We start from the raw sequence: 14,698 nt of genomic DNA on the forward strand, positions 1-14,698 counted from the left end.
CGGGGAACTGATCTCTGGAGAAAAAATGATTTACATTACAAAATGGTTTTTTTTATGTAGCAATTTATTCTTCACTCTAACTTTTAAGTAACTTCTAATTTATTCTAGAACAATAATATTTTAATTCTTAATCAGTAGGTACCCATATAAAAAAACGAAAGTGTGTTTCTTTTTTAGTTTGTTGGTTTGTCTTTCAATCACGCCGCAACGGAGCAATGGATTGGCAAGATTTTTTGCATGGTTATAGTTAAAGACCTGGAGAGTAGCATAGGCAACCCGGCTATATTTTATCCTGAAAAATCAAAAAGTTCTCACGGGATTTAAAAAAAAAACGAACGGAAACGAAGTCGTGGGCATCAGCTAGTTAAATAATAAATCCTTAAATAACTGTCCTTGCAATAAAAACCTATTTCATTATTGCAGTTTTTACTCAGATTTTAAAGAACTTGCAATTTACTTACGATCACCGTATAAAATTCCAAAGTCCCATCTATATCTGGATCCAGATCTTCAGGAGCTGTGGAATCCAAATATAAAATAAAATAAAATACACGACTAAAATAATAAACCTGTTCAATAAAAATACTCGTCTTGACTGACTAACTGATCTATGGTAGATGCCGCCCATGCAAAGCCGGAGACTAACTAGTGTTCTTTAATATATCTTTTTTTAACCTTTCAGTCAGTTATAATATCTCTTTTCAAATTTTTCTTTTATTTAGGTAGGTAGTTACTCTTATCACGGTGTTCTAAGATAATGATAAACGATCTTTAAGAAAAATAGGGTTACTTTAGGGTTACCAGCGTCAAATGTACTAACATTTGACGCCTGCCGGTGACGTCGATGTCTCGACCTTTTATTAGAAGTTCCCTTACTGTCGTGAACTGTGCATTAAGTCTGCCTTTTGTATGACTTGGTTGTGCTATAAAGTGAAAAATTTCTATCTTCTTTTTGTACCTATTCTACTCCCTGTACAACCTCTCGCACTGACAAGAGTCACTGGTAGAGATCTCTCATAGAGATAAGTGCTTCCCTGTCCACTTTTACTCTCATTTTCTCTTTATTGTAAATGCTCTTAGTCTTAATTACAATTTAAATTGATTCTCAATCGTTCACTCTTGACAGAGTGGTCGTGGCTATGAATTCTTCACTGCTGCTCGTGCGATCTCCCTCCAGCGACTTCTGTTGTTGGTATTGTGTGCACACACGGAGAAAGGCGTGTTCGTTGCGGATCGGATTAAGTCCGTCCACCTAGTCGGGGAAATTAAATTAAATTAAATTAAATTAAAAAAGTATAAGTTTCATTACGTGGTGGAAAATAGTGGTCTTCAGCCGCTGCTGGTGCCGGTTCCTCCGTCGCTAAGTTTACTAAGCTTTTCTTTGTCTCGTCAACATCAGATACATCAGTTACCGCTGCTGCTACAGTCTCTACATCTTCGTCTGCAAATTATGTTGTTATTTCAATTTGATTAAAAAAATAATTTCAATTATTCGCTTTCACCACAACCTTACAATTCACAATTGTAAACATTCGCAATTGTGAATTGTAAGGTCATCTCCTGAGGATGCTCCGATGTCGAGGTGAAATGTGCGTCGTTTTGGGATTTGTGTGGTGCTGCGTGGTGGTAGTGCGTGTTGCTTGCTTGGTGGCTAGCTTTTCTTGCATGTGTTGCACCATAATAATATAATATGATCTGTTTTAGCGGATTTTAGCGGATGATTCATTGTTTACTATTAGCATTAATAAAAATAATCTCACCTTCTTCCGGTTCAGAGTCTGAAACAAGTATACAAATTTATTGGATGTAGTTGGGACAATACAACATTTCGAAGTATAGCTAGAAGCAATAAGGAAAGTACCCTTGACAATTTTTGCGCCTTTTGCCCCTTTCCCGCCCTTCATGCCTTTGGCACCTTTGCCTTTAGCTTTCTGGTCATCCTGTTCAGCCTCCGGTTCGGGCTCGGCATCCTTTTTGCCCTTTTTCTTCTTGCCTTTCTTCTGTGGCACCGCTACTACTGGAGGAGGCACAATTCCTGAAAGAGTATTCAAATGATAAAAATAGTCCACGCTAAATCCACGTGGACGAAGTCGCGGGCATCATCTAGTTGCTCCGTTGCGAAGTGATTGAAGGACAAACCAACAAACCAGCAAACCAATAAGCCAACAAACAAACACACTTTCGCATTTATAATATGGGTACTGAAGTGTGGAAGTATGGATTAATACCGGAGAAGCGGTTAAGACTTCGGCCTTCTATTCTATAGGTCGGGTCAATCCTGGGCACGAACCTCTAACTTTTCGGAGTTATGCGCTTTTTGAGCAATATAGGTATACCAATAACTATCACTATCTTAACGGTGCACGGAAACATCGTGAGAAAACCTGCATGACAAGAGTTCTCCATAATGCTCTCATAGGTGTGTGAAGTCTGCCAATCCGCACTGGGCCAGCGTGGCTGACTTCTCATTCTGAGAGGAGATTCGTTCTCAGTAGTAGACCAGTGATCACGATGATACCAGTAACGCCTGCCGTACGATACGATTTATCAATCAGGAAAGGGTTTAAAATCTTACGCCACTCAGTATATTCTTTGTCCTCATGAATAAGTTTATCAACGATAATTTTATTGACGTAGAACGTTCGTTTAGTCAACGACAAATCGTTAGGCTGAAGAGGCGCCGCGATGAATCTTGCCAAGCTTTGCTTTATAGCCGGATCTTCGAACATGTCATAGAACAGGTCCTCGTCATCTGTGGCGACGTAAGCCAGGATACGCTCCTTGATCCATTGTGCTCGAGGATCCGTTCTGAGATTTATATCGATTTCAGCTTCATCTTCTATGGGTTGGTTGTCCAAATCGTCTGATGCTATATCAACGTCCAGACTTGACATTCTATAGAATAGAAATACAGTATAATATAGAAATACAAAATCTATATACTACAGTACGCGGCAGAAAGTACCTAATGTACATCGACCTTTAGAAGGAGATAGCAGATTTTTAGATCATTGTCTTTGTCGTTGAGACCGACAAAACGTCATATAGGTATGAGTGACAGAGACAACGCTCTACAAAGCCGAAATGTCATTCTAATGGCTGATGTACATTACTTTCTGCCGCGTACTGTATCTAATAGGAGACTGACTGACTGATGTATCAACGCACAGCTCAAACTACTGGACGGGTCGGGCTGAAATATGGCATGCAGATAGCTATTATGACGTAGACATCCACTAAAAAAGGATTTTTGACAATTTAATCCCTAAAGGGGTAAATCAGGGGTTTGAAATTTGTACAGTCCATGCAGACGAAGTCGCGGGCATAAGCTAGTTATAAATATATGCATAAAAATATACATCTAGTAGCTGATACCCGTGGAAACGCAAAATATACAAAATTTTAACTTACCTTTATGACCATAAATAATTATATCTATCTTAAATAATAATTATTTAATTAATCAAATAAAGCTAGTTTAAAGCTTATTGTATAACTAGTATTAAATAAGGAATTGTTTATTATTATTTACATTATTTTCAATTTATTTAGATCCCATGCGTTGCTAAGAAAACAATAGAATATTTTGTTAATAAAATGGTTGGCATGGGAACCGGTATCTGTGAAGGAAAAGGTTTTATACAACACATAGATGTATAATAACGTTACAATGACATTCTAAGCATGGACACATCGTGGCATACAACACAAGAGCCCAAACATGGCACACGTTTCTAAATTCACCCTATTTAGCTTCAACTGCTCCATTTATACATTCCCGCTAACATTCAAGTTTACAGGACGTAAACTAACCTCAGTGATTAAGCCGCAATGTAAATCGATTAAGCACTCGAAGCTGAATAAGGTGATTTTAGAAGCAAACTTGAACAAAAAATGGAATGGAGTAGTGTAGCACTATTAATTTTTGTTATTTCTTTGAGAGATTTTTCGTTTTTGTAAATATGAACTATGATACTATATCTATACTATATAACTATTATACTATATCTGCTCGTGCTGATTCACTGACTGACTGACTCATTTGATCACCTCTTCTGTAAAATTTTGTATGTTTTTTTTTACCGATGGTTTCGTATATAGGACAAAAAATGATTCGGAGGAAAAATATGGATAGAGCTGATGATTGAGGATTTCGGTGAGGAGCACGGCCAGGGTATTGAAGATAGGTGGGGGGTGCTCGAACAAATGTCACTCAGAACTTCATCCAATTGACAGGGAGCTGAAAAATAAAACCAAAATGGCGGATTCAAGATGGCGGCCATACAAATTTCATGGTGTCTATCTCGGAGAATATAAAAGATACAAGAATGCTTCTTTGGCGAAAGATGATCAGGACCCGAAAGTCTACTTGGTGAACAGAAAAAAATTCAAGATGGTGGATTTTTTTTGATATATAATATATGGCGAATATTGAAGAGACTAAAAGTTGGGAACTGTGCAAGTCTTTGATACGGTTTCTTTTCAAAATTTGTTTTTATAGAATTCTCATTCTGACAAATGATGAGAGCTGATGATTGAGGATTTTGGAGACGGGTGAGAAGCACGGCCAGGGTATTGAAGATAGGTGGGGGGTGCTCGAACAAAAGTCTTTCAGAACCTCATTCAATTGACAGGGAGCTGAAAAAAACTCTAAAATGGCGGATTCAATATGGCGGCCATACAAATTTCACCGGTGTCTATCTCGAAGATTATAAAAGATGGAAGAGTGGTTTCTTGGCAAAAAATGATCAGGACCTGAAATTCAACTTGATGAGCAGAAAAATTGCGGTCCGCTTGCGGGCCGCGAACTTTTACATTGAACAACAAAAAGCTACTCCACAGTTTTGTTTTCCGACATTCGTGACGCGCCCTTCCATCTGTCTCTTTCCGATGTGCGTGAGAGAAAGGAATGGGAACATTGTAAATAATTTTAGATATTTCTAGTGTTTTCAATGGTTTTAGTAAGTATTTTACACTTTTTCGCATGTTATCTTACGTAAATAAAATTAACTTACCGGTGGTAAGTCACACCATCTCTTTTCTGCGTCGTTAACGTATTATTTCGGCACTTTTTGATCGCGCATTTAGGCATGTTGACAGCATTGCAGTCAACATGCGACTAATGAAGAAAGTGTGCTTACACCGAGTATAAGCACACTTACTTGGTCCCTTGTTATGCGCGCCAGTGCGATGTCTTTGCTTATAATGTCATTGTAACGTTATAATAATACCATGGAGATACGATTAGACAATTTCATCATATTGAGTACCTGTGTTGAGTATGCTAGATATGTAATAAGAGCAATTGCCGAGTTTATCGCTGGTTGTTCTCGGTAGGAACGGCATTCTGAACTAATGGTAAATTATTTTGACGATTCAAAAGCACTTGTAAAAGTTTATTTGAATGCCAATATATTCTACTAGCTGATGCCCGCGACTTCCTTCGCGTGGAGTTAGGGTTTTTAAAAATCCCGTGGGAACTCTTTGATTTTTCGGGATAAAAGTAGCCTATGTCACTCTCCAGTCTTTTTCTATACCTATGCAAATAATCACGTCAATCCGTTGCACCGTTGCGACGTGATTGAAGGACAAAGGAATGAGCGGGTATATATTTTCAGTAATAAAAGTTTTTGTAAATTTTATACAATAGTTTATTTTAAAATAAATTCTTACTTGAGGTTTGGCATGCGTATACGAGTAAACTAAAGATTTTATGTATTTACTTAATCTAAATTCTAAAATATATTTAAGTCTATAGACTAGCGCTTGGCTGCAATCAGACTTATAACACGTAAAATTTAGCTCCTCACCTGCTATTTTAACTTTCTGTGTCAATTTTCATATTAAAAGTACGATTTTAGTCCTTATTTTTAAGGTGAACCGTACTTTTGACATGACTAGTTGACCCATGAGTTAAAATGGCGCGTGAGGAGTAATTTTGTACGTAGTATACTGGCAAGTGATGATGTAGCCCAAGATGGAATGCGCTTGCCTAGAAGATGTCTATTCACTCTTGACTTGAAGGTACCTATATTTAATATGTTATTATCCTATAACATAACAATGCATTGATTTCTTATTGTTTTTATTTACATTAAATAACTCTAATTTATAATCTAAATACCTCGTTTCTTAATGCACTCTAAAACAAAAATCTTTTTGCCGGTCTAATTTTTGGGTATCCATAATTTTTATCTTCGTCGGTGTCAAACATTTCTATTTTTGAATTAAAATTCGAAACACCTTGTACACTATTTTGATTTAGTATTAAATTGCCCACTGATTTTTGAGGAGCTGAATATGAATTTGGTCCATCATACAGAAATCGTGGTTGTTCAATATTTGCTGTTTTTGGGTGATCCACCGTAAAATCCACATTAGCGGCGATATCTTCTCGACGATTTGCATTTTCGTTAGGTGATATTTGCTTCGGTATACTATTATCATTTATCTGAAAAGTGTTTAAAATCTTTTGCTTTTCTCTTTCATCCTCCAGCTTATAACCTAAAGATGGGATTAACTCATACGCTGAAAGACGTGACAATTTATCGTTTTGAGAAAATGTTCTGCTTGCTAAATTGTTGGCAATTATGTTTTGAATATCGTTAATTTGGGTATCTGTACTTAGTTCATCATCATTGTTCAAGTGTGTATAAATGTAATATGTTTGGTCCTTTTTGTACTTTATTAATTTGTCATCGTCCAGTGGATGGGGTATTGTTCCAACAATGTTGTCTTGCAATTGTGCAGTAATACCATTTTTGGGTAGTTCGAGTTTATCTATAAAATCATTAGCAGAACTTCCTTGACCTGTTTTTTTAGGATTGTTGTAACTTGACTGGAAATTGTTTTGGTCAACAGTTTGCGATTGAATAAATTCATAATCTGCCTTAGATTTATTTATAATCTTATTGTTAACTGTATTTCTATTTGCACTATTTTCTTCTACGAGCTTAGCTTGTACAGCATTGTTAGACAACTTGCCATTAGCCGGGAATAGCGAGTTATATATTTGTTTACTTACAACTGGTAATGCCAGCTGATAAAGTTGTCCACTGTAGAGTTTATCAGAGTTTATATTTAAATCTGTAAACTCATTATTCCCAGATATTTGGAAAGGTGTCCGTTGGTTTTGTTTCTGTTGTGGAGTGTACTGCTGTGATGGTATCTTATGTTGTTCACGTTGATTTTGTGAAATACTGTTTATATTTTTTGTATTTCCATAAGTGTTTAATGTTGTTGAATCTGATGGAGATGGTGCCCTCAGGTCAGCTAATCTATAGTTAGCGGAATAATTATTTGCTGAAAATTGTGATGATGTTAACTGCGATATGTCATTTGATATTCGTTGAAATTCTTCGTTATTCACATTTTGAAACTGCGGTTGTGTAGGCGTGGGTTGTGTGGTAGCAATACTTTGTTGTACTATGTTGTTATAATCCTTTGCAGCATTGATAGAGTCTATCAATAATGAAAACACCAAATCCTGTGAATCAGAAATATTAGAATTTTTATTCCAAATTAATTTGCCAATCGGAATGACGCTGCCACCAGTATCTTCAGATACCTTATTTGACAATAACCAGCTGTTACTGTTACCTGTACTCAAAATTTCTAAGTTTTCAGAATCAGTTGTGCTATGATTCCTGAATAACAAATCAGCGATATTTTCTGGAATGGTGATTTTTAAGGAAACAGTTCTCTCTATAGTATTTGGACGTCGAGTGGATTCTTCAAAATATGGCAAGTTAGATATTTTGTTGGTATTTTGATTAATATTCTCAACGGATTCGATGGGTGGTTCTAAGTCTATTGACGGAGCTGCGATAAGTCTAGAACTTTTCTGAAGTGGTGGGGGAGGCTGTAATGTTAATTGTTCATCGCTTTGTGTATCTGAGCCTGAGTACAAATAGTTATCAATTGGATAGTCAAGCGATTGAACATTCTGATTAAAATGTTGGAATTCTACAGATGATCCTGTCTCTAATACATTGTTTGTATCTTTAACTATACCATTTACAGTTTTATCTAATTTGTCTTTTGTTAAAATGTCAGAAAAAGCCAAATTATTGTCTTTAGTAGGATAAGGTTGGTTACTACGAAAGAAGGAAGCATTATCATTAACTACCAAAAATGGCCTGGGTGAACTGGCTGCAGCCACTAATTTGCTATTTTCAATAATTGGTGATATGTATTGACGTGATATTTGTTTATCGTTCTCTGGAGGTGGAACATACAGTCGAGAGGAAGGCTTAAAAGTAGTAGGGACTAAATATAATAGGGCTGGTTTTGTTGGAGAGGGTGTTGGAAGTGCGTAACCTGTAAATGTTTCTGGTGATGTAGTGGATGGCACAAATTCTATGTCTGGAGTTTCTTTTGATGACGTGAGAATTTGATCATTTATTTTAACTGTGGGACCGTTATAAACATATGAATCATCAATAGTGTCTGTTACCACTTGTCGTTGTAACGATGCATTTCTGTTATTACCAGCAATGTCAGCAATAATTTTCCCCAAAAAATTTGCAGGTCTATTATATGTGTATGGAGTCGGTTCAACAATTAATTTAGAATTTCTAGATGGCCTTACTATCCATGTTTTAAATGTAATTCGCGATTTGGGGTTACCATTCGTGGAATCTTTAATTATTCTACGAAATGCTAAAGTTTTAGTTATGATTCCTGGAGGTGAATCATTACTTACCAAATTTCGTTTTGTGTCATTTCCTGCTTGTCCGACATTTAAAAATCTTGCTCGTGTGGTTTTAGCGGAATTAAACTTGTCTTGGTTAATCTTCCCATTTAATTGCTGTTTTGAAAATTCAATGCCTAATTCTGTTTGTTTACTTTTACTTTGGCGACTGTTGTTAAATATTTGATTTGATGTTGCGTAAGTTGATCCAATGTTTTCTTTTACTTTTTCTTGTGGTTTGTTGAGTTGTGTACGTTGTATGCTTCTTTGATACACTTCAGTGGGTCTCACTGATTGTGTGTTTTGACTATACTTAATCACATCGAGACTCTTAGCTTGAGAGTCTCTTGAGCTCTTTCCGAAATGACCATTCAAAATAAAACCACTGTTTACATTATTTAAATTTCCTGTGCGGTTTGGTAGCTGGTATGGTTTACTTTGTTTTTGATTTTGAATGAAGGTGTAGTATTGTGTACTAGGTGTAGAGGCTGCAGGGGATATGTCAGCTGTTGAGTATGGTATTGAGTTTTGGTAGGTATTTCTTTGTGCCTGATTTGTCTGAAAATATGCACTGTTAGGATTTCTATTAAAATTGTCCAATGAAGCCCCATGATAAAGCTGGTTAGACGGTGGTTTATATTCTTGTACGATTAGATTATGTTTGGTATACGTTCCATCATAAGGATTTCGCATAGGATGGGTTATCATTTTCTTGACGTCTGTCATAAATTGTGTTCCCGATTTTAGATTCACAAACTTCTCATTTTTGGTTTCAACGAGTTCTCTAGACTTTTTACAATTCACTTTCATCCACCAGTCACAAACCAAGACAGCTTGATTGAATAAAGTTCCATTTGGACATATAAAAGACTGGTAGTTATATGTCGATCCAAGCGTGCAGACTCTAAAAACTTGACAGTTCGTTTCTACGTCAGCGTAATATCCTGAAAAAACAAATTAATTTTTGTAATGAAATGTTCTGAGCGTATAGCTACTTCAAAAACTAATTACGTAACTTAGTTTGTGTCGTTTGGTCTCGTCCTTAAATAAAATTTTTCTACGTAACGGAAAACCCAGTGAAATTACAATGAAATTATATTATCAACGGCTGTACGCAATGTTTTAAGCTCTTGAGTTAAAAAAAAACGCATTTTAGAAATAGCACAGCAATTTACTCTTCCTTGTTTGTTACAGTGAAACAACTATTGTTCAGGGGTGGTACACATCTGGTACACATCGCACACGCCGTCGCGTCGTACTGGTGGGGCGAAATGCAAAGGCATGAGAGATAGGCGCTAATCTGGCATTTTTGCTTTTTTTAAATCATTTTTGATCATTTTGGTGATTTTTTGGGTTCCATAACCAAAGAAGAATACCAACGGAACCCTATTACTTAGCCTCCGCTGTCCATCCGTCCGTCTGTCTGTCTCTCAGCGAGCTGTATCTTATAGGTTAGAGAGTAGAAATTTTTACAAAATGTGAAACCGCTATACTTAATAAAAATTTCAAAATGGCCTAAGCCTCTTCTTAGCTCACCTGGATCTTTGCCAGAGCATGTGAATGAAGTCCTGGGTATAGCGTCCAGAGTAGGGTAATCGTTTCCTGGTTCACCCGGCACGGCTAGTCGTATGTCCCATCCGTGGCCATTGTCAAACGGTCGCTGGTTTCTTGGGTGTTGAGCTGTGATCCAAGGAATCGCGAAGCAAGCTGAAATTGTAAAGATTTTGTGTATTTCAGTGTCATCATAGGCTTACTAATCTAAATAGGTATATAAAACGAAAACGTGAACGTAAAAAAAGACAGCGCTCTACAAAACCGCTATCTCATTCTAAAGGTTGAATCAGTACCTACCCTTATTATAAATGCCAAAGTGTGTTTATTTGTTGGTTTATTGGTTTTTTGGTTTGCTAATTTGTCCTTATATCACGTCGCAAGCAACGGATTGACGTGTTTTTATGCATATAGTCAAAGACCTAGAGAGTGACATAGTCTACTTTTTATCCCGGAAAACCAAAGAGTTCCCACGGGATTGTTGGAAACCGGAATCCACGCGGACGAAGTCGCGGGCGTCAGCTAGTGTACAATATCTCCTGCCGCGTTCTATAATAAGGTCCCGTTGGCAGCCTTCGGGTGCGGTACAACTCTAATAATATCCTCTCGACCGGATTTCGGTCAACGTAGTCAGTACGCTTAGTATAAGATTTTACGTCTCAACAAACGTTAGCAACGTTCGAGAGTCGAAACACAATACCGTCAAAGTAAAATGGACCTAAAGTGCCTTAAATTGAAGTCAAAAATTCAATGCCACTGATTTTAATTTCGCAACGGTTCCGCTTGGAGCGCTAGCTGTAGATGTGTAGACAAACTTGAGCTTTAAAATCAGGCACTTAAGATCTAGTTTACTATAATGCGGAAGGTTTTCGACACTCGAATACTATCAACGTTGGTGAGACATAAAATCTCGTACTCGTACAGTCTCCATAGAGATTATCCCTCTGCGCGAATTTAACTCTCGATTCTCATAATTTGCACCGGCGCACATACTTTAACAATAACATGTCGCAAGCCTACCTATTTGTGTAAAGACAGTTTCCCATACGTTTTTGCCTTGGATAGTAATAAGTGAAGGAAAAACCGTTTCAATAACATGAGTAGAGTTGACATGTCAACTACCCATTTTGTTAATTGACTCGATCAGCTATTGTGTGACATTAACCCGTGGGCAAGGGTAACCAGGGTACAGATAGGAAAGATAAGATATCTAAATATATAAAAGGAAAAGGTGACTGACTGACTGACTGACTGATCTATCAACGCACAGCTCAAACTACTGTACGGATTGAGCTGAAATTTGGCATGCAGATAGCTAATAGCTATTATGAAAGGATTTTTGAAAATTCAACCCCTAAGGGGATGAAATAGGGGTTTGAAATTTCTGTAGTTCACACGGACGAAGTCGCAAGCATAAGCTAGTTTTTAATAAGATTGGACAGTTTCAAATAAATGTAAAAAAGAAAAGAAGGGTTTGTTTTTGGTAAGCTGAAAAACGACACATATTTACGGAAACTGTCTAAATTATCTTTCTGAAGAGATTTTTAGCAATATTTGCGGCCTTTTAATTGAAGCATCCTTTACAAAAAACTATGATTCCTGATCAGCCTCATCACTACCCATATCAGTCCCATTATTATCAGTAGGTTTGTTTATTATTATCAATTGTTTTTTTGGTTTGATGGTTTGTTAGTTTGTCCTTCAATCACGTCGCAACGGAACAATGGATCGACGTGCTTTTTGCATGGGTATACGTTAAGACCTGGATAGTGACATAGACTACCTTTTATTCCGGAAAATCAAAGAGTGCCCACGGGGTTTCTAAGAACCTAAATCCACGCGGACGAAGTTGTAGGCATAAGCTAGTTGATACGTATAATTAACGTGCCCTTAGGGCTCTATGTCCTAAAGGCAAACTTGATACAGGTATTGTTGTTTTCTGTACCATATTCCTATTCAGAAGCGGTAATAGCTTTTTTTTTAAATAGAGATAGCAAGCAAACGAGCAGGCGGGTCACCTGATGTTAAGTGATTACCACCGCCTATGAACATTTGCAGCACCAGAGGAACCGCCCGCCGATGCGTTGCCGGCCTTTTAGGAATTTGTTGGTCCGCCCCTTGAATAACCCCATGTTGTAATCTAGTGGGAACTGGGAACACCGCCGATGGGAGTTGGTTCCACAGTTTGCATGTACGTGGAAAGAAGGATCTGGCACAGCGGACGGTCGAAGTGCACCAGACACCCAGATGGTGAGGGTGAAATTCCTTACGGTGGTGCGCGGTGCGGTGCTTAGTAACTATGGCATCGGCTTCCTGTTTGGAAGACCCGGATTTTGACCTCAATCATGCAAGTTTTTGGAGAAATGCGCGTAGTGATCAGATCGATCGATCAGAAATGTAGATCAGTTGGTTGCCCTACACAAGACGTATTACCAGTTGAGGTTTACTTACGGAAAAAAGTTTCAAGATTTTCTTGGCTTCTGAGTTATGAGGAAATACCTATTGTAGTGATTCTTCAACGCGGAATAAGTATAGCAAAACAAGTTTCCCGAAAAGTTTATTACCCTTTTATTTTTTAGGGTTCAGTACCTGAAGGCTATAAACGGAACTCTTCTTCTTCCTTTCTGGGCTAGTTTCCGCACTTAAACGTTTCCGTCTGCTGTGCGTTTTAAAAGAAACGGAACCCTATCCTAACTAAGCCTCCGCTATCCGTCCCTCTGTCCGTCCGTCTGTCTGTTAGCGGGATGTATCTCATGAACCGTAATAGGTAGAATTGAAGATTTCACAGAGTGTGTATTTCTATTGCTGCTATACGGTTCTTGAGACATGGCCTGGTGACAGACAGACGGACGGACGGACAGCGAAGGCACAGTTTTAGGGATGATTTAGGGGTGATTTATGCTAGACCGTGCCGGGCCCGGCCGTGCCGCGTCCGAGACACCAGATTGGAATAATTCCAACGGTCTAATGTGACCTCATACAAATTATTTGTATGAAGTCACATCAGACCGTGCCGTGTCCGAGCCATCCGAGCCTTGTCCATGTTACATTTCTTCATATAAAATTGAAATCCATGGTTTGTCTGCGCGTCGGCCGTCGAACTTGTCTCGGACGTGGCACGGATAGGACCCGGCACGGTCTAGCAAAATCATCCTTTGCGATCTATAATAGCACGTACCTACCCGTTTGCACCCTTCGAATCCGAGTACCTACCCCTATTTCTACTCAGTAGAGTACCCTAATAACAGTTACCTGTTTTAATTTCCTAGTACCCACTATAGTTACTTGATACACAAAATACTAGAATCTGTGATAGCCAAGGTTAGGACGTCCGCCTTCTAATCGGAGGTCGGAGGTTCGATCCCGGGCACGCACCTCTAACTTTTCGGAGTTATATGCGTTTTAATTAATTAAATATCACTTGCTTTAACGGTGAAGGAAAACATCGTGAGGAAACATGCCTGAGAGTTCTCCATAATGTTCTCAAAGGTGTGTTAAGTCTACCAATCCGCACATGGCTAGCGTGGTATGACCAAAACCCTTCTCACTTTGAAAGGAGACCTGTGCTCTGTAGTGAGCCGGCGATGGGGTTGATCACAAAATACTAGAATTGAACCTTTGCAAACTCAGCACGAGTAAGGTATATATTTTGTTCTAAAACATTTGTTTCCTTCGTCGCGAATATTTAAACAGATGTCAACAGTCACGTAGTATTCGGAGATGTTTCCGATTCAATCGAATCGATTGGATCACATAAATCATGCCCTGGGGAGCTGTATGGAGGAAATATTTGTTTCTGTCTACCAGCGATTGCTTGTATCTTTACTAAAATGCAAATATTCTCTACAAGACGTCGAGCGAGTTTCCATCCTTATGTCGTCGATATTCCTTCTACACGCACGATACGTTTTGGGTCATCATTCCTAAGCGATACTAGCATACACAAGCTGTGATAGCCTAGAGGTTAGGACATGCGCCTCCTAATCGGAGGTCGGGGTTCGATCCCGAGCACCTCGCACCTCTTACTTTTCGGAGTTAGCGACGGAGTTAGAAGACCGACCTCTATTAAAAACAAAAACCAAACTTACTTAAAACCACGAACCTCCACATCGCGTCACGCCACAAGCACTAAACGTTCACAAAAATAATGATCATTTATTAATGTTAATTTCTATTTTTATGTATTTGCATATAATTTATGGTGTCTATTCTATACTATTTCCATCTACTCTAGTATGATACACTTCGGGTTGGCGGCAAAGGCCTTAATGCCAGGCGATTGTTTATCATGTGAGTTTAAGAATTCCCTTCCACATAGGTAATCTAAGGTATCCAATATAAATCTCTACATTAGAACTTAAGATGACTGATGTACCTACCTAGTTGCGAAGTAACTAGAGTATGTACCTAATGTAAGGGAGCTGATTAGATTCATTCAAGTGTTTTACATTTAAA

General features: G+C 38.1%; 2 protein-coding genes across 3 annotated transcripts; both read right to left on the reverse strand.

Moving 5' to 3' along the window:
• Nucleotides 1–490: 490 nt before the first annotated feature.
• On the reverse strand, nt 491–2,894 carry LOC138403755 (uncharacterized). Its single transcript, XM_069505537.1, has 6 exons — nt 2,576–2,894; nt 1,862–2,035; nt 1,761–1,778; nt 1,310–1,441; nt 802–923; nt 491–517 (listed from the first exon to the last, which is right to left on the reverse strand). The coding sequence occupies exons 1-6, from the start codon at nt 2,892–2,894 to the stop codon at nt 491–493; spliced, it is 792 nt and encodes a 263-aa protein (XP_069361638.1).
• A 3,037-nt stretch (nt 2,895–5,931) lies between these two features.
• On the reverse strand, nt 5,932–14,441 carry LOC117992002 (putative uncharacterized protein DDB_G0286901). Of its 2 annotated transcripts, XM_034979647.2 has the most exons (4): nt 14,332–14,441; nt 10,229–10,399; nt 8,705–9,636; nt 5,932–7,486 (listed from the first exon to the last, which is right to left on the reverse strand). In XM_034979647.2, the coding sequence occupies exons 1-4, from the start codon at nt 14,351–14,353 to the stop codon at nt 6,143–6,145; spliced, it is 2,469 nt and encodes an 822-aa protein (XP_034835538.1). In that variant the 5' UTR covers nt 14,354–14,441; the 3' UTR covers nt 5,932–6,142. The 2 variants fall into 2 exon arrangements, with proteins under 2 accessions (XP_034835538.1, XP_069361486.1); XM_069505385.1 differs by having other exon boundaries at nt 5,932–9,636.
• Between the last annotated feature and the right edge of the window lie 257 nt (nt 14,442–14,698).

The sequence above is a fragment of the Maniola hyperantus genome, chromosome 20, assembly GCF_902806685.2.
Source record: "Maniola hyperantus chromosome 20, iAphHyp1.2, whole genome shotgun sequence".
Lineage (NCBI taxonomy): Eukaryota > Metazoa > Arthropoda > Insecta > Lepidoptera > Nymphalidae > Maniola > Maniola hyperantus.

What these genes read in the sequence shown, in the direction of transcription:
- LOC138403755 (XM_069505537.1), bottom strand. Translation starts at nt 2,894, where the DNA reads ATGTCAAGTCTGGACGTTGATATAGCATCAGACGATTTGGACAACCAA. An exon ending in CAAAGAATATACTGAGTGGC is followed by an intron (nt 2,036 to 2,575) that starts GTAAGATTTTAA and finishes ATACTCTTTCAG; the next exon opens with GAATTGTGCCTCCTCCAGTA. An exon ending in AGACCACTATTTTCCACCAC is followed by an intron (nt 924 to 1,309) that starts GTAATGAAACTT and finishes TTCACTTTATAG; the next exon opens with CACAACCAAGTCATACAAAA.
- LOC117992002 (XM_069505385.1), bottom strand. Translation starts at nt 14,353, where the DNA reads ATGTGGAGGTTCGTGGTTTTAA. An exon ending in GTGGAGGTTCGTGGTTTTAA is followed by an intron (nt 10,400 to 14,331) that starts GTAAGTTTGGTT and finishes TTACAATTTCAG; the next exon opens with CTTGCTTCGCGATTCCTTGG. An exon ending in ATGCTCTGGCAAAGATCCAG is followed by an intron (nt 9,637 to 10,228) that starts GTGAGCTAAGAA and finishes TTGTTTTTTCAG; the next exon opens with GATATTACGCTGACGTAGAA.